This window comes from Elephantulus edwardii, unplaced genomic scaffold, assembly GCF_000299155.1.
Source record: "Elephantulus edwardii isolate Elephantulus edwardi_28Jun2011 unplaced genomic scaffold, EleEdw1.0 scaffold00227, whole genome shotgun sequence".
NCBI classification, from domain to species: domain Eukaryota; kingdom Metazoa; phylum Chordata; class Mammalia; order Macroscelidea; family Macroscelididae; genus Elephantulus; species Elephantulus edwardii.
This window is the reverse complement of record NW_006399977.1, coordinates 3,587,467-3,605,884: the sequence shown is the minus strand read 5'-3', so window position 1 is coordinate 3,605,884 and position 18,418 is coordinate 3,587,467. Positions and strand designations below refer to the sequence as shown.

The following is an 18,418-nucleotide window of genomic DNA, read 5'->3' as shown; positions in this document are numbered from 1 at the left end:
CGCTTGGGGGCCTTTCATCCTCTCTCCAGGTTCATAGGGTTTCTGGAGGCAAGCTATTACGGAAGTGGATGCCACTCCTTCTCCCAAACTTGTTTTAATCCGGGAGCTCCACCCCACTCTCTGTCCGCATTGGGTAGCCAACCATTAACGCATTTGACACATCAGTTTCACAGTGTTCAGCCTCACAGCAACCACAAGTGACCACTGTACGGCAACTTGTACAACAGGGCTATACAACCTAGAGGAATGTCTGAACAAAAACAATGAAAGACAGGCCCGAGGGCCGCAGATTAAAAGTCACCCACCTTTGGCTTGGTAGCATCGCTTTCTGTCCACTGGGCCAGCTGATCTCTCTCTATGTTGATGTTATTGTTGTTAAGTGCCATCAAGTTGTAGGCAACTCATAGCAACCCTATGAAGGAGAGTTCTCAAAGCTTGGGTTATCACTCTAGAGCATAGCATTTCGTAATATTCCATTATTATTGTTTATTTACTTTCAGCAGGTTCTGTTATAATGGCACCTCTTTGATTTCTTATTTGAGTTATTTGTGTCTTCTCTTTGCTTTCTTTTGTTAATTTTTCCAATGTTTTGTCCATCTTATTGACCCTTTGGAAGAACTAGTTCCTAGTCTTATTGATGGTTTCTATCCCATTGATTTCAGGCAGTATCATTATAATTTCCTTTCTTCTAGAGGCTATAGGAATAGCTTGCTCTTCTTTTTCTATTTGATATAGGTGTTAAAAAGTTAATTTTGCTCATTTCTTCTTTTTTTCATGTGTTTACCTATTGCTATGAACTGCTTCCTGAGGACTCCCTTAACTGTATTCCAGAGGTTTTGCTATATTGTATTCTTATTTTCATTTCTTTTGAAGAACTTCATTATTTTACCTTTTAGTTTTTTCCACAACTCAGTAATGCTCAAGAAGAGTGTTATTTAGCTTGTATGTGGGTGACTTTTTAATATTTTATTCTCTTATTGTTAATTTCTAGTTTTATGGCACTGTGGTCTGAGAAAATACTTTTATTATTTCAATTTTCATTTTTTTAAGTTATTTTAATTCCTTGAGGTTTGCCCAATATATGATCAGTTCTGGAGAACATACTATGCTTATTTGATAAGAAAGTAAATTTAGTTTTAGTTGGGTGCAGTACCCTGACCATATCTACAAAGCTGAGTTAGCTAATTATATAGTTTAGTTCTTCTATCTCTGTTAAGTTTCTTTCAAGTGGAACTGTCATTTGTTGAAAGTGATGTGTTTGTTAAACTTTCCTACTACTATTTTGCTGCTGTCTATTTCTTCCTTCAGTTTTGTTAGTCATTGCTTTATGTATTTTGCAGGTCTTGATCTATTATGCCTTCAGTTGTCATATTGTGCCCTTCTTTATATTTTATGGTGGTTTTAATCCTGAAGTCTATTTTATCAGAGATTAATATTTCTACTCCTGCTTCCTTGTAGATGCCATTTTTTGGTATATTGTTTTCCAACCTTTACTTTTTAGTATTCTTCCTCATTTCTTAGATGTGTCTCTTATAGGCAACACATTGATAGTCTTTGGTTTTTCATCCATTCTACTACTCTTTTTTCTCTTAATTAGTACTTTTAAGCCATTTGCTTTAAATGTAATTATTAACGGGTCAAGTTTTACCATTTCCATTTTAATTCTTTCCCTCTTCTTTTTTTTTAAATCCCCTCTTCTGTTGTATCTTTTTACTCTTGTTCATTCACTTTCCTTTGCTATCTCAGTGTCAAGAACTTCCCCTTCATATTTCTTGTAGAATTGGTCTTGTTTTCATGAATTCCTTAAGTTCCTACTGTTCTGCAAATGATCTAATTTTGCCTTCGTATTTACTGGACTGCTTTGCAGGGTACAGGATCTTTTTTTTTCTACTGGTAACTTTTCTTTCAGCCTTCCATAAATGCCATTCCAATATCTTCTTGCTCAAATGCTTTCTGCTTAGAAATCAGAGCTAATCAAATTGGTTCTCCTTTGCAGTTGATTCTTTGTTTTTCTCATGCTGCTTTTTTCTATCCTTACCTTTTATTTTCTAGAATTTGACTATGATATATGTTGATGTTTTCCTTTTGGATAATTGTTTGTTAGTTCCCCAAGCTTCTTGAATGGGGATTTTCTCATTTTTCATGGTCCCTGAGAAGTTTACTTCTAGTTCATCTTTAAATTTCTTAGTGCTTCCCCCCACCTTCTGTTCTTGAATTCTTGTTGCACATATGTTTTTGCATTTTATGTTATCCCACATGATTCTAGTATATTTATCATTTTCTGTTTGTCTTCTTCCTGTTTTTTTCTCCTAGTAGATTCTCATTGAGGTTCCTGTCTTCTAGCTCACTGACTCTTTGTTTCATCTTTTCTATTTTGATTTTTTTGGTCCCTCCAGTATGTTGGAAAATTCTTATATTTTGGTCTTGATTTTTTTGGATTATATTTTCATGCATTTCTATTATTACCAGTACTCTGTTGTCTGTACCCTCTCTGTATTGTGTTAAGTTTTTAAATTCTTGTATCACTTTATTTTTACTTTCAATTCTTTCTTCTATCATTTGTGACTTCTTTTATAGTTATCCATGTAACTCCATGTCAATATATTTCTTCTACCTCCCTATCTCTGATCTATTTCTTTAAGAGAAAACTTGTTTTAGTGTTTCATAATATTTTAAGCTGTCTGCCCTTTTCTTGAAATTGTGTGGATGGGGCAGTTTCTGTTGTGTCTATGTAGGTTGTTGACAGTTCTTATCTTTATGATGCTACTGATAGCTTGCACACTTAAAGTGTTATCTCCAATTGAATTTCCCAGTGACAGTCTTCTCTGCTGGCTGTCTGTGATCAGATCTGTTTCCTGTGTCCAGTGACAAGCTTCTCATCTAGTTGTCCAGAGAACTGAAGGGTTTTTGTTTTTACCCACTTGTGCTGGCCCCACTTCTCTATCCTGTACTGTAGTTTGATAGTGGAGGAGTTTTTTCCCACTGGGGTAGGAAAGTCCAAGGAGTTCTGCCTGGAATCTATTTATCAGGGGAAAACCACAGGAAAATGACAGTTCTAACAGTGCAACCCCCAAGTCTCAGTAGTTACTAATGGCCATATAAATACCCCTTCTCCCAGGACTAGTTAAGAAGGGAGCTATTCCCACCTGAGAAGATAAAGGCTCAGGAGAGTGTCAACTTCTCATCAATGTGGTTCCCAATTCTGACTGTCCACGAATGTCCAGATCCTCTGGCCTCCTGAGACTGATAGGTAGGTGGCTATTCCCACCTAAGCAGAAAAGGCTCAGGGGAGTGCCAGTCTCAGCAATGCCTATCCTACACACTTAATAGCTACTCTCATAAATGTCTTATGGTTTTGTTTATATATATTGGGAATAACAAGTGATACTTTTGAAGTGCCATGTTCCTTTTCCTCTATTTCAATTTCTGCTTTACTTCTTGGAACTCCATGGGATTTAAATCTGGCATAAGACTAGAAGAAAGTTTAGATGGGTCCTAAAGTCTGAGTTGAATCTAGAAATATTCAACAAGGTGTTTTGTAAAGTGTCTACCTCAGATGATGCTCTAGACAACACCTTACTTCTATCCAAGGCATATCACAGACAGATACTCCTCAGGTAAACCTAAAAGATCTATTAAGATAGGGGTGAGAGGAATAATGCTTTTACTGGGGAGGGTAGTGAAGTAAGCAAAGATAGCGTAGTCTCTTCTGACAAATGTAAGGAGCTGACTTTTGGCAGAAATTATTCAACTGGATTTGGTTTTGGTGGTGGTGGTGGTAGTGTGTGCCCTTGAGTTGCCTTCAATTCATAGCAACCCTATGTACAGCAGCTCCTAAGCCTGCCCTATCCTGAGCCAATCTCACTGACTCTGACACACCTAACCCCATTGCCCTAGTAAATATATCAATACATCTCACCCAGGATCTTCCTCTCTCCTGCACTGCCCCTCCACCCTTAGAGGCCACTATTTCCAACTTCTTAATTATCTATCCATTTGTTCCTGTCTTAAATTTCAGCCCAATTCTTACCAAACAGTGTTCTTATTTTTGCTTTAGATGTCATCAGCTGTGTTAATACAAGTCACAAGGCTTTTATTCAGTCCACAAGTAGCAATTTTCAGATCTTTTATGTAGGCTTAATCTGTGACTCTGAAACCCTGACTGAGTTCATCTTTATTTAATCTCTCTGTTTAGCCAAAACAGAAACCACCAATTAGCCTCCCAATACTTCTCAGTTTGACAGATATGCTGAAAAGTGTCAAAAGCACAAGTGGCCAGAATAGATTCTTGTTCTTCTTTGCTCTTTAGAACTTCAAAGAAGTATTTTTGGAATATTAAGAATGCACTATTTTTCTGTGACATGTATATTTTTGTTCTTATTGTCAAATGATATTAAGTTACCTGCAACTCATGGTGACATTACATACAACAGTTCTGAAGCCTGTCCTATCCTGAGCCATTCTCACTGACTCTGACACACCTACGCCTCATTACCCTAATTTCTGTGTCAATACATCTCGTCCAGAGTCTTCCTTTCCTGTTCTGTCCCTCCACCCTTCTGAGCATGATGTCTTCCTCCAAGAACTAGTCCCTCCTGGCCATCTGCCCAAAGTGTGTGAGACAGAGCTTCAAAATCCTTGCCTCTAAGGAGAAACTTGGTTTCATGCTCTCTAAGACAGACTTGCTTATTCTCTTGATAGTCCATGATATATTCAATACTCTTCTCCAGCACCACAACTCAAAGGTATCAATTCTTCTTCTGTCATCTTTGGTCATTGTCCAGCTCTCTGATGTAGAGCATGTAATTGTGAAGACTATAGTCTGGATCAGGAGCACCTTAGCCTCTATACTGACATCGTTTTTCCTCAGTATTCTGGATAGTTCCCTGACAATATGTTTTCAAAGTACAATTCATCAAGTTCATCACATTTTTATTTCCTGACAGCTGGTGCCAAAAATGTTGATTGTATAGCTGAGCAAGCTGAAATTGTTAACAACATCGATCACTTCAGCTATCATGGTGGTAACAATTGTCTTGGTATTGAAAACATTTATCTTCTTGATGTTGAGCTTCAATCCATATTGAAGGCTACACTCCTTCACTTTCTGCAGTAAATTCAGGTCATCCAAAGTTTCAGCAACCAAGGTTGTGTTATCTGCATATCACGGGTTGTTGATGAGTCTTCCTCTAATCCTGATGCCATGCTCCTCTTTATTAGGCCCCCCCAAATAATCTGTTCTGCATATATATATTGAAAAGGTCTGGAGGCAGGATTCATTTCTGATGCACTCCTTTCCTGATTTTGAACCATGCAGTGTTAGTTCTTAAGATACTTACAATTAATTTGAGAAGATGTGACATCTGGAATTGTTTCTATTCTTAAATTGAATCTTTGACAAAAGTGCTTTTTAATCTAACTTAACATATCATTGTGATTATTATTCTGTTGCTAAGATTTTTTTTTATAATTCTGAGAAATATACCTGTGTTATGTTGTTCTGTGCCATCAAGTCAGAACCAACTCAGAGTTGACCCTCACACCTCCAGTGCATTTTCAGAGGTTGTAAATTGTGCAGGAGATTTTTCATCTTTCTCCCATGAAACAGCTAGTGGAATCTAACTTCACAGTTTTGGGTTGGTAGGACAACTCTTGACCACTATGCCCCAAATGCTCATTACCACTATTCACCTGGAATCTTTTTTATTTGAAGTGTCATTCTTGCTCTTTAGAACTTTAAAGAGGGGGTTTTGGCACTCTACAGATATTTCAGTGGTGGTAATATATTTCTTTTCCTTCTTTGTGAATTAGATAATTCTTTGTCTTATTATTCTTCTTTTATCATCACAGTTGGTTATCATCAGCTTAACAGAGCACTATCATCCGAGTGTCTCGATTTGCAAGAACAAAGTTCCTAGCTACTTGTCAGACCAGTTATTACTGAGTCAATTTTAATTTAAAACATTGCATGAATGGAAAACAAACAGTCCTGTGGGAAATTAATACCTTTTCCCTGATTCATAAGTATGCTCTTTTCTGAGTGTCTAGAAAATCACACTATAGGTCATTGATTTGTCTTCCTCACTTCATTGTAAATGCCTTGTGTACAGAACCATCCTATAACAGTCTCCTTGGAATACAATATTCAATAAATGTTTACTGAATTGTTAAGTCACTTCAGGAGGGAGACCAAGGTCTTGCCTGAAGGTAGAAGCTTTTATTAAATATTTATCTCCAGTTCCCTAATAGAACAATGATTTCCTAAATAATAGAACTTTTGACAAGAAAGAAATTTGTTGATTTTCTGATCATATTATTTCATTTTCAAATTAAATAGAATCTCAGGATCAGTAAAAGCCAATCTCAATAATATACAAATAGTGAGTATTGGAATTTTCTGTGATGTCCTAGTCTCATAGTTCTTTTCTTTGCCCTCAGTCTAAAATTATTCATCAGCTGACAAGTATGTTTCACTTTTTTTTCTTCACTTTTTAGGGTTCTAAGGGCAAAAAAGGAGCACCTGGTCCTTTTGGGAAACCTGGGATTCCTGTAAGTAAGAAGCCTTTTTATCCTCTGAATTTTATTTTGGTTTGGGTTTTTTTTTCTCTAAATAAAATAGGCAATTTTAGCAATTTTGTTAAAAAAAGAAGAAGGTTTATGGCAAAAATGGAAAAATAAAATCCATTGCCATTGCATCTATTCCAACTCCTTACAACCTCCCACTGGATTTCCAAAGCAATATTCTGTTACAGAGGAGACTACACTGTGTAAGTACTGGTGAGTTAGGCTAAAAGTGTTGACAACTGTTAGATTAATCAGATTGTGATGCAAAAAAATGAAAAAATAAGCGCCTGCTGAAACATGAGGCAAAATAGGCCTTTTAAACCCAAACCACGTTTGCTGTTAAGAGGCAAGTCCCTGCAGTGGGAGGATATTCTTGCTTTGCTACTGCAGCCTCTCCCTCCCTGAACATTAGCCAGTGATAGATGGGGATTTTGCAAACATGTCAAAATAGATGTTAGTAAAGGTCAGAGAGTTCAAGCAATAATTTAGAAAGCATGTTGGAGGACGCAACCTTACATTGTTTTGGAAAATGGAACAAAGCAATTAGAATTTTTTTCTTTTTTTTTTAAAAAAGGTCTTTCCATTACAAAACAAAGTTATATTTTGTATCCATTATCAGTAACCTCCTCTGGCCACAAAACTGTGTGATAATGGACTTATTACCAAAGACTTCCTCCTTCTCTCTCCTTGCTAAATACTCGATGTCTACAACGGATGGCCTGTATTGGCTCAAGAAGTGTGGAAAAATGAATGTAAATTATAAGTACATTCAGATCACAGAACACTACTAATAAAATTCCGTTTCCTAAGAGTACAAACAAAATTAAGACCTTTTCTCACTCTTAAAATTACCTAATTTTAAAAAGAGTTATAATTTGCTTCTTTGGAAAATAAAAGCAAATATGAGGTTTTTCTAGATTAACGACGGTCTGTGACCTACGTTAACAAGTGCATGTAGCAGAGTTGCTTATGCATGGGCTGGTATAGTAAGAAATGCCAAATAATTACATTAAAGGTGAACATGTCACACAATAAATTGCTGTAAAATAGCTTGGAAATTTTATTTAGGGAATTTTAAAACATTTTAAAGACATGTCACTTTGAATCCAAATAATAAATCATTTAGGTATAAAGGAGATAGGAAAAATCATTCTGGGAGAATATAAGAAAATATATATATATACTTTTCTCCTTCATATATAAAGATATCTGTTATTTAATAATCTGTATAACATCTGTCTCTAATACAAGTGACATTTAATTATCAAGGGACTTCCAGGCTCATCTGGGCCAAAAGGAATACAGGGATACCCAGGAGCTGACGGCATTTCAGGAACCCCTGGAAAGGTTGGGCTGCCGGGAAAACCAGGACTTCCTGTAAGTAACTTGATTTATCTCTGTGCTCTGTGTTTCTTTCTTGCAAGTTTGTCTTTACAATAACATAGGCATTTTGGCTATTTTCTTAACTTTGTCATTGGCTCTAATTAAATTAATCTTTTCTTTAATATTTATTTTGGAATTGTGTATGTGGTTGTCAGGTTGATTACCAAGGAATTTCAATAGGTACTATATCTTAGTTTCTTTATATGAAAAATCTGTGAAGAGTGATTATAGTTAGAGTTCTTAATAGAAACAGAACCAGTGAAACCTACATATATAAAGAGATTTACTTCAAGAAAATGGCTGACAGAATTGTGAGGAGCTGGCAAATCTCAAATCTGTAAGTCTGCAGCAGTATGAAAACCACTATTCCACTATTTGACTCGCAAGATTGTAGAGGTCTGGTAAAAACAAAATCTACTGGTCAGGTGGGAAATCAAACACATCTAGAGCCTTATATTTTATTACTTCTTGAAACAGCAACCAATCTAGTCTTTGACCAAACCACAAAGAATCATAGCCTACATAGGTTGGCACATACTTATGCTTAAAACACAAGTGTGACCGGAGGCACTTACTTCAAAAGGTTAAATATATTCAAGGCTCCAGCCTTCAATATGGTTTGCATCTCAATATTAATAAAACAAAAATCCTTACTACTTGGCTGACAGGCAACTCATGATAGAAAGAGGAATAATTAAGACTGTCAACAACTTGATCTGACTTAGATCCACAATCAATATATTTTATACCAGCAGTCTGGAGATCAGAAGACATGTTATACTTGGAATAGCTGTAGTCAAAGAACTCTCCAAAATTATTGAAGAGTAATGATGTTAACTTGAGGATTAAGGTGCACATGATTCATAATTCTGTCAGCCTTTTCAGTCTTGCTCTGTATCTGAGAGCTGGACAAAGAACAAAGATGACAGAAGAATTGATGCCTTTGAATAGTAGTAGTGCTGGAGAAGAGTGTTGAAGATCTCATGGATTGTCAAATGAACAGAGATATGTTTTGCAGAAGATGCAACCAAAGGGCTTCTGGAGGCAAAAATGATGAAGCTTCATCTCACATACTTTGGACATGTTTTTAGGAAAGGTTATTTCATAAAGAAAGAGATCATGTTTGGGAAGGTGGAGGGTCAGAGAAAGAAACCAAGACCCTAGACCAAGGGGGTTGACTCAGTGACTATAGCAGTGGGCTTGAATGTGTCAGAGATTGTGAGAATGGCATAGGATAGGACAATGTTCACATTTGTTGTTCAGAGGGTCAATATGAGTAGTACTTGACAGCACCTAAAAAAACAATAGGTTGGCACGTAAAATTAACTATCATATAATACTAATAATGTAAATCATTTTACACGGTTGTGTGACAATTTATACATATGAAAGCTTATAACATATCTGTATTTTTAGTTCATTAGTGTCTTAAGTCACCTTCAGAACATTTCATTCTTGGTGGTAACTCAAGATATTCTGCCAGAAATAATTTTCTTCTACAGTATAATTGCTAACAAATATTGTGTTAATATTTTCTTTGTGTTAATTTTAGTAGTGATATAATCATATATAGGCTCTCATTTTTGTGCATTTTTTTAATTTATTTGATTGGAAGTTTACACATTATATCACTTTTGTCTTCACTTCGCCATTTTCCCTTTCTTTACCCAATGTTATTCTGACCCAGATATTTTTTATTATCCCAGATTGTGTTTTCACTAAAAGTTTTAGAAGAATTAACTACACACTTTCAAGAACTCTGTGAAATTTACCAATAATTTGATCGACATCATTGGCCTGGATTCTAAATACCAGAGAAATAAGATGAAGTTTTTATTTTCTTATTATTTATCCCTCTTTCCCCCCCCCCTTTAAAACCCTGAAAGTAGAAAGTTGTTCATAGCTTTACGACATGTTACCATCTTTCAGTGTTTGCCTGAATTTGATTTTTTTAATTCACTTCCTTTTATTCTCATTTTCATTCTCCTCTTCCTACTGTATGTATTTTAATGTGTATTTTTATTTAATTGAAAATTTCTGACAAAATAGTGTTGGGTTTTTGCATTTACCTTTAATTATATCAAGATATCAGGTCATTCTGTTTCTTGATTTTTCAGTAGTAATTAGTTTTTTAAGATCCATTTGTCCTGTTACAGGATGAATCTGTTTGTTTTCCTAGCGGTCCATGGTATTCTCAACACTCTTCTCCAGCACCACAGCTCAAAAGCATCAATTCTCCTTCTATCCTCTTTGGTCATTGTCCAACTCTGATGCATAACAAGTGATTGCAAAGACCATGGCCTGTATCAAACGCACCTTACAATCTTTAATAGGCCAAATTGTAGGAATTGATAAAACAAGGAAGAATGCTGCTTAAGAAAAAGACTCATGGACATCCTAAACACAATAGCATCACTATTTATCATTCTTTTCTGCTTCCACTGTACTAGACAAAGACTCTGATTAAGATTTAACTATTAAAACATAAATAACGACACTGGCTAGATAAAGCCTATCCCTAGGCAGATCAATAAATGAAGGGTAAGAAGTAGTCAAATAACATTTTTAATGGCTTTATTGAGCATTTACCATGTTAAAAAGACCCCTTACCTAGTGCTGAGTATTTGATAAACATGACTAGTACCATTTTAAAGAAACTCCAGTGGTGTTGTTCTTAATGTGTTACAATGCTGTCCCTATCAGTTCCAATCCATCAGCATCTCCACAGAAGAAAAATGAGCAGTCTCTTCTTAAAATTTATAGCTTTGGAAAGTCAATGGAGGATGTAGAGTTTGTCTCTTCATATAGCTTTTCTAGTGTAGATGACTGACCATGTGGAGGGGTGGAACTTTACAAGTGAGGCACAGTGGATTATCCACAAATGGATTGGCTATTTACCATTCCACAAGGCAATTAGCTGTAAGATAAGGAATTCTTCATGTACCAGAAGAGATTCTTCACCTAGCCAGAGAAGAGAGATATTCCCAATCTGTTTGGGATTGTAACAGCCGTAATGGCTGAACTAGAGAACTGGAGCTAAAATGGGACTTTGAGATGGTGAAAGCCAATATTGACAGGACTGGGAACCAATTAGACCCACAAGGCTTGAGGCTAAGATGCCTCCCTGCACATTTGGGGGGCTTTCTTGACTGTTATTAATCTGAATTATAATATTTTAACTCACTCAATATGGATCTATGTGGCCTGTGAGTTCTCACAATGGATTTTGGACCCAGTCAAACAGTAAGATTGGTTTTGATATGAGTGTAAAGAGGCATGGGGGTGTGAAGGACCTGTCTAGCTTCATGGGAATTAGAGAGGATCAACATTAGTCACTATCTACCCAACAGTATTGGATAGGTTGGAGTGCCATTTTTAGCCCACTTTTTTTAAAAACCATTTTCTAGGAAAGGAACCAGATACTAAATAATAAATTATATCACTACTTACTTGCAGCTATAATAAATGCTCTAATGTATGAACAGGAAGATACAAATATAAATTGCATCCTGAAGAATTATACCAGGAATGTATGTGTTCTGTCTCCATACTGTTTCAATCTATATGCAGAACATATCATCCAGGAGGCTGGACTGTGATAGGAGGAATGTGACATCAGGATTGGAGGAAGATTCATCAACAACCTATGTTTTGTAGACAATACAACCCTACTTGCTGAAACTGAGGAGGACCTGAAGTGCTTGCTGCAGAAGGTCAAGGACTGCAGCCTCCAATATGGATTGAAGCTCAGCATCAAGGGAAAAAAATTCTCATCACTGGGCCAATTGGCAGCATCATGATGGATGTTAACGAGATTGAGATTATTAACAGCTTTAGTTTGCTTGGCTCCACAATCCACACTCTTGGTACTGGAAGCCAGGAAAACAAGAGATGAACCGTATTGGGAATGTCTGCCTCGGGGACCTCTCCAGACATCAGTCCAGAGACTAAGATGCACCTGATACAGACCATAATCATTGCAACTGTTTGCTATGTCTCAGAGAGCTTGACAATGACTAGGAATGATACAAAGAGAATTGATGCCTTTGAGCTGGTGTGCTGGAGAAGAGTGCTGAACATACCATGGAAAGCCAGGAGAACAAACAGATCTTTTTTTGAAAGGGTGAAATGAAACTTCTCCCTGATGGCAAAGATTTTGAAACTGTGTCTTAACATATTTTGGGCACACGGCCTCGAGGGACCAGTCCTTGGAGTAGGACATCATGCATGAAAGAGTGGAGGGACAGCACACTAGTGGAAGACCCAGAATGAGAAGGAGTCATTCAGTGATTGGAGAAATGGAATTAGGTCTCTCTGAGACAATGAGATTGGCTCAGGATAGGACAAAATTCAGAGCTTGTGGACATGGGCTTGCTATGAGTCACAGGGGACTTGTAATCAACTAAAGAGGGGAAAAGAAACTTAAAAAGAATGATTATGATAAATAGGAAAAAGTATGTAATGACATGTAAATTTAGTAAAGAATGTATTGAGAAGGAGGAAATCATCAATTGTATTTAATAATTCTAAAATATTAAAATACAAATTTTTAATTTTCAGTTTAAAGGACAGTTTGCCTCTGGTATTTGCATTTACCCTGGTTTATACGTCTACCTAGAAAGACTGTTATGAGGCACTGTAATTTATAGCACGTGGAGATCATTGATAATTTATCAGGATCACTTACTTAATGGATTTAGAGGGGTTAGAAACAATATTAACATGCTTAAGGGTAGAAACTTTGTCTGACATACTTTGGACATGTTGCAAGGTGGGATCAGTCCTTGGAGAGGGACATCATGCTTGGGAGGGTGAAGGGACAGCTCAGGAGAGGAAGACCCTCAGTGAGATGGATTGATTCCATCACTGGATTAATGGGGATAGCTGTGTGGGAGACGTTAAGACTGGCACAGGATAGAGAAGTTTTTTTGTTTTGTTGGGTTTTTTTTTAATTTAATTTAGTGTGTTTATTTTTCATTTCAATGAATATCTACAGAGATTTTGGAATTCCATTCATTCATTGTTGCACCCTTCTCCCCGCACAAACCCCTCCCTCTCCCCCCCTCCCGTTTGCTCCTCTCCTTGAAAAGCAAAAGAAAAACTCCCTCATTGGTACCCAATCCCCCCGCAACACCCCAACCCCACCCCCTACCCCCAAATATAATCCACTCTGCAACCCTCATTGTGCACTCCTACGATAAAAACAATGCCCTAAAATATAATACTTTTAGAGGATAGAGAAGTTTTAGGGCTGTTGTACATAGGGCCACTATGAGTCACAGGTCACTCGATAGCACACAACAAAAAGAAGAAGGGTAGAATAGACTATGAGAGAACTAGAACAGAAATTCAAACAACTCACTAAAAAAGTTTAGCTCTGAAGAGGGAGAATAGAATAATAACTAGAAAAGGCACTGAAATTGAATCAGAAGTAAAAGTCATTGCCGTGGCATTGGAACAGACTCACAGGTGACCTTGTGGTAGTTTCCAAAGCTGTAAATCACACAGGAGATTATCTAGCTTTCTCCCATAGAACCACTGGCAGATAGAATCTACCAGAAAGATCTGTCTTTGGTTAGCAGCACAGCTCCCTAGGGACTACACCACCAGGGCTCCTTCCCTGTTACTTTTTACATTTTCAGGTTAATTTTAAAATCTTTTGAACCAGTACTTTATTTTAGATATCAGGATGTCAAAAATGTTTATGTACTTTATATTCATAAAAGTAAAACCTAAATACATTTTCTTTAAGGAATGTCCTTTGTTTCCCTTGCATCTGGATAGACTCTTGATAAGAAATATGATCTAGGTTATCAAAATATTTTCTGTAGAGTGGACTTGGGGAGCGGGATTGTATACAATGAAAGAATTTTTCTTTTACTTTTCAAAAAGAAGAACGAACTGGGGGGAGGGGTGGACAGGGAGAAAAGTGCAACAATGAATGAATGGAAATCCAAAGTCTCTGTAAATTTTCATTAAAATTAATAATAAGTATAATAAAGAAATACCAAGAAAATGCACCTAGCAAAGGAGGGATTTAATAATATTTATTATGTGAGAGATGCTGGAGAATAAAGAAGAATAAGATACAAAAAAGAAATATTTCCTCAAAATGTCTGCTCTTTGTATAATATTTGACATGAAATTATAATAATCAGTATTTTAAGAAATTAGCCTGGTCAAATGAAATTAGATAGCAATTGTTAGAATGGTTATTAGGGAGAGTGAATTCTAGGAGCATTGTTTCTAAATCTACTATGATTATATGTAAACCAAAGTAAACTGTCTCTATTCCCTGAAATATTTTCAACCAAAAATAAGAACATCTTTCCGTTGGTCTTTAAAAAAAAAAATCCTGGTACCATGGTGTTTCTTGGCTTAGTATTAAAGACTTTGATGAGTTTTTCCACTGAGAAAAATATTTATTCTAGGATTTCTAACATTGTGCAACTGTCTGATTTTCCTAAACAATGATCTTTTTTCCCCCCTTCTTTCTGATGTGGTCAAGGAGTTAAGGAATTTCTGGCATATTCACTCTGTAATTTCAGAGTTTTTTCCCAAGATGATGTGACTATGAGTGAAGCATGGTAATAGGGGGCTCACAGTAGCTGGGTGTGAATTTCCTTCTGTACAAATGTTTTGAAGCCAGTCAACTTTGTACATTTGTACTAAATGAGCCTACCGTGCTGTTTTCTTTGAAGTAGACTTCTTTACAAACATAATATCTTCATCATTTATAAAAAGGAAAACAACTTTTCCTTACAAAGATCATAAATCTGTTTGTCATCAAAATGAAGACTTACCAGTGACTTTTGGGTTTTTTATTGCTGCAACTAATAAAACTGGTTATTGGAAAGAAGAGTAAGAAACAAAAACTGCCCTTGGAACAAATCACATCTTTTCAGTCTTGACTTTGCAATTTTTCAGGTAAATAAAGACTTAAAAGTTGTCTAAAAGGAGATGCTTTCTAAAAGAACACTGAAAAGCTTGTTTTCCTTTTGTGAATTGTGTCCAGTATAAAAAGGAAAAATAAACCAGCCTACTGGTAATGCAGGCAAAGAGTAGCAGGGCCACCATGGAAGCCTCTGTTTGGATTATCAGCAGCCCTTACCTTTCATCTAAGCTGTGAGTTCTCTAAATCTATTCTTCACACTAAGGAAACTTCTGTTTTTAAGTAGATTCATTCTTTTCCTTCACAGCATCTTGAGTAAAGAAACAGCCAAGTCATCTACAGTGAGCAAATCCTGGCAACTCTTTATTATGAAGAGACCGATGCTAGTTATGGCTTATCCTGGTTGCTACTTTCGCTCTCCGCTCCTTCTTACTGCATGTTCTGACCCATTTTCTCCTCATTAGGAACTCTTCCAGAGACATTCAAAATTGGTCTCTGACTGCTTATTAGCAATAAAAGAAAAAGAAAGATTTGCTAGAGGATGTAACTTTCCCAACTAAACCTTCAGTGGCTTCCAATCAGATAAAATTCAAACTGTGTTGAAAGATGTTCCCTTCATGCTCAGGCCTCTGTCTGTATGCATTCCCAGCCTTCCTCCCACAAGTCCAATTGTGACTTGGGTGAAAGTTCACAGAACAGACTCGTTTTCCATCAACAATTCATTTCTATTTTGTTATGAAATGGATTGCAAACACTTCAGCATAACAGTACTCTTTCCAATTAGCATTTCCCTTTGCCCTTCTTTCTGATCCCTTGCTGTTTTCTAAGCCTTGTTCTGTGCAACAGTACTTCTGATATTGTTCTATCATTTGGCTGAAAATTGAGCCACAGGAAAAAGTTCAGTTCCTGGCTTGAAGGCTATCTTAGGGCTGTAATCAGGAGTTCCACCAGTCTCTATCACATCTGTAAGCTGGTCTTTTTTTGTTATGATTTTTAGTTTGGTTTCATGTTTTTCTCCCACTCTATCCAGGATCTCTCATTGTGATCCCTTTGGGCACAGTCAGCAGTGGTATGTAGCTAGGCATCATCTAGGTCTTCTGCCTCAGGCCCACAGAGACTGAGAATCTTACTTTCTATTAGTTCTTTGGATTGTTTCTTTGTGTATTTCTGCCCCCCCACCCCACTATTTGCTTAGGACAAACTTAGATGAATAGTTGTACCTAAGATTGTAACTTAGAAACTTTTTAAAATTTTATTTTATTTTATACTGGTTTACATACAAAGTTCATAAAGTTCATATACATTGTTTTTCTCACCAGATCTTTCCCCTTTCCTTTACACATCTCTCCTTCCATTTTTATGACTTCAATTATTGCTCACCATGGTAGGATTTAGAACATTGTCTTTGAGATTTGTGTTATTTCAGTTGACCTGAGTGTCCCCTGAGACTGAAGTTCTGATCCCTGAGATCCAGCAACTCATTCTGTCAAGATGTTTGGTTACAACTAAGAAGTTTTCTTAACTTTACCCCAGTATACTCTATTTTATCCATGGGTGTATTTGGAGCACATATAAGTACATTCTTAGAAATGTCAAATATTTCTGTGTATATCCCTATTCACCTTCCCAATCCTGTTCAACTTCTCCATCTAAGTATCTACTCATAGATTATTATTGCTTTCATTATAGGATTGTGTATTTAATAGCATTTACCTTTGTTACCTTTCCATTTGCCTCAATAATTTGTCCTAACTCTCCATTGTTATATATTACCTTTTCCTCACCCTCTATATTATTACCCTCTAGTAAGTAATTTACCCTCTATACCCTCCCATTCCTGGTAACCTTCCAATAATTATTTTTTCAATTATTTTTTCTTAACTTTTTGCAGAAATGGCCTAGTAATATTTATACTTTTATAATTGATGCATTTCATTCAGCATAATATCCTCTAGGTCTATCTATGTTATGCAGTATTTTGAAGAAGCATCACTATTCTTAAACATTGATTGATTAAACATTGATTGATGCAGCATAGCATTTTTATCCAGTCATCTGTTGGTGGGAACTTATATTGTTGGTTATTTTTTATTATTAATAATAATACTATGATGAGTGTATTACATTCAAGTATTAGATTCTATCTTTAGTCAAGTCCAACTCATGATTAATAGCCAAAAATTACTGCGTACTTCCTATTGCTGACCAGTGTTAAAAGTGATAAATATTTATTTAACCGTGACAAAACCCCCATGAAGTAGGTACTACTATTATCCTCCATTTATAGAAGAGGAAATTGAGAGCACAATTTTAAGGAAGTTTTTCCCAGGGCCACACAGAAAACACATAATGGAAAAAGTACTTGAAAACCAAGAAATCTAAAAAAAAAAATCGGTATCAGAATTCCTGTACTTTTTCAAATATTACACTTCACATATAATTTTTTTCAGTATGCTTTTTCAAATAGGCATAGTTACCTATCACCCCACATTTTCTCCACATTTTTAGTATCTCTATAATTTATTTTCTCAGCTTGGGAACGTTCATATTTACATCTGACTATTATGAACAACTTATTTCTCATTTAAGATTTAGTTGAATCATCTGTTACCTCCCATATGCACTCTTCATTGTACTCTCTGTCCATTTGGCATGTCTGCTCCCAACTTCTACATACCTATATGCTACCTCTATCAGAGTATAGATCACATGATTGGTGATTTTTTATAATCCTTTCTTTCTTTCGTAGAGACTATGAAATCAGTAATCGTGTTTTATTCATCTTTCTAGTCTTTCATCCACCATAGTATTAGTAATTATTTGAAGAATGAATGCTTGTATTGGAGCTATAAACTTTGTTTAAACTATAAAACTTTGGAGAATTTGAAATGCTACCTGAATGTGCTTTGCACAGGAACTATAAAACTTCAGAGAATATATTTACAATTAAAATGTTACCTGCTTAATATCTTCAAAATAGTCAGTAAGATGGGTATAAAACTATCTAATTTATATACTTCTTACAAGAATTCATGGCAATATGTCAAATTCTTAGCACAGTGCACATATTTATTGCATGATCATCACATTTCCCTGGTAATAAATACTCGTGGATATGCTAACATGTCAACAAATATTAGTACAGCACTCTTTAGAAGCAAGGACTTAGGAATGTAATCGTGAACAAGATGAACGAAGAATTGCACTTATTAAACATACATTTTATTTTATGGAACCATAAGAAATCATTGATAGTTAAAATTTTTAATTTTAAAATCTTAAATTTCATGCAGGTCACCCTACTATATTGCTAATATTCTGTATATGAATAAATAAAGCAGACCATTCAAAACAAAAGGTTAATAAAGAGCATAATAGTAGAAACAGGTTATAAATGGAAGTTGTACTTGACCTGAGAATTGGAGTAAGACTGAGACAGGTATATAAGGTATTGGAAAAGAGTACACTGTGTAGAAGTAACCAAAGAGAAAGACATCTACAGCCAGGAAAGAGTCTGGCATGTGCAAAGTGTTATTTTAGGATTGACTGAAACAGTGTGGACATAATGATGGGATTTTA

General features: G+C 35.9%; 1 protein-coding gene across 1 annotated transcript in view; it reads left to right on the top strand.

The window, feature by feature from the left end:
• The window catches only part of COL24A1 (collagen, type XXIV, alpha 1), a 548,498-nt gene that overhangs the window by 450,687 nt on the left and 79,393 nt on the right, over positions 1–18,418 (top strand). The window contains exons 46-47 of the mRNA XM_006898370.1: positions 6,496–6,549; positions 7,834–7,941. Of these exons, the coding sequence (XP_006898432.1) occupies positions 6,496–6,549; positions 7,834–7,941 (162 nt within the window). The remainder of the gene's footprint in view (positions 1–6,495; positions 6,550–7,833; positions 7,942–18,418) is intronic.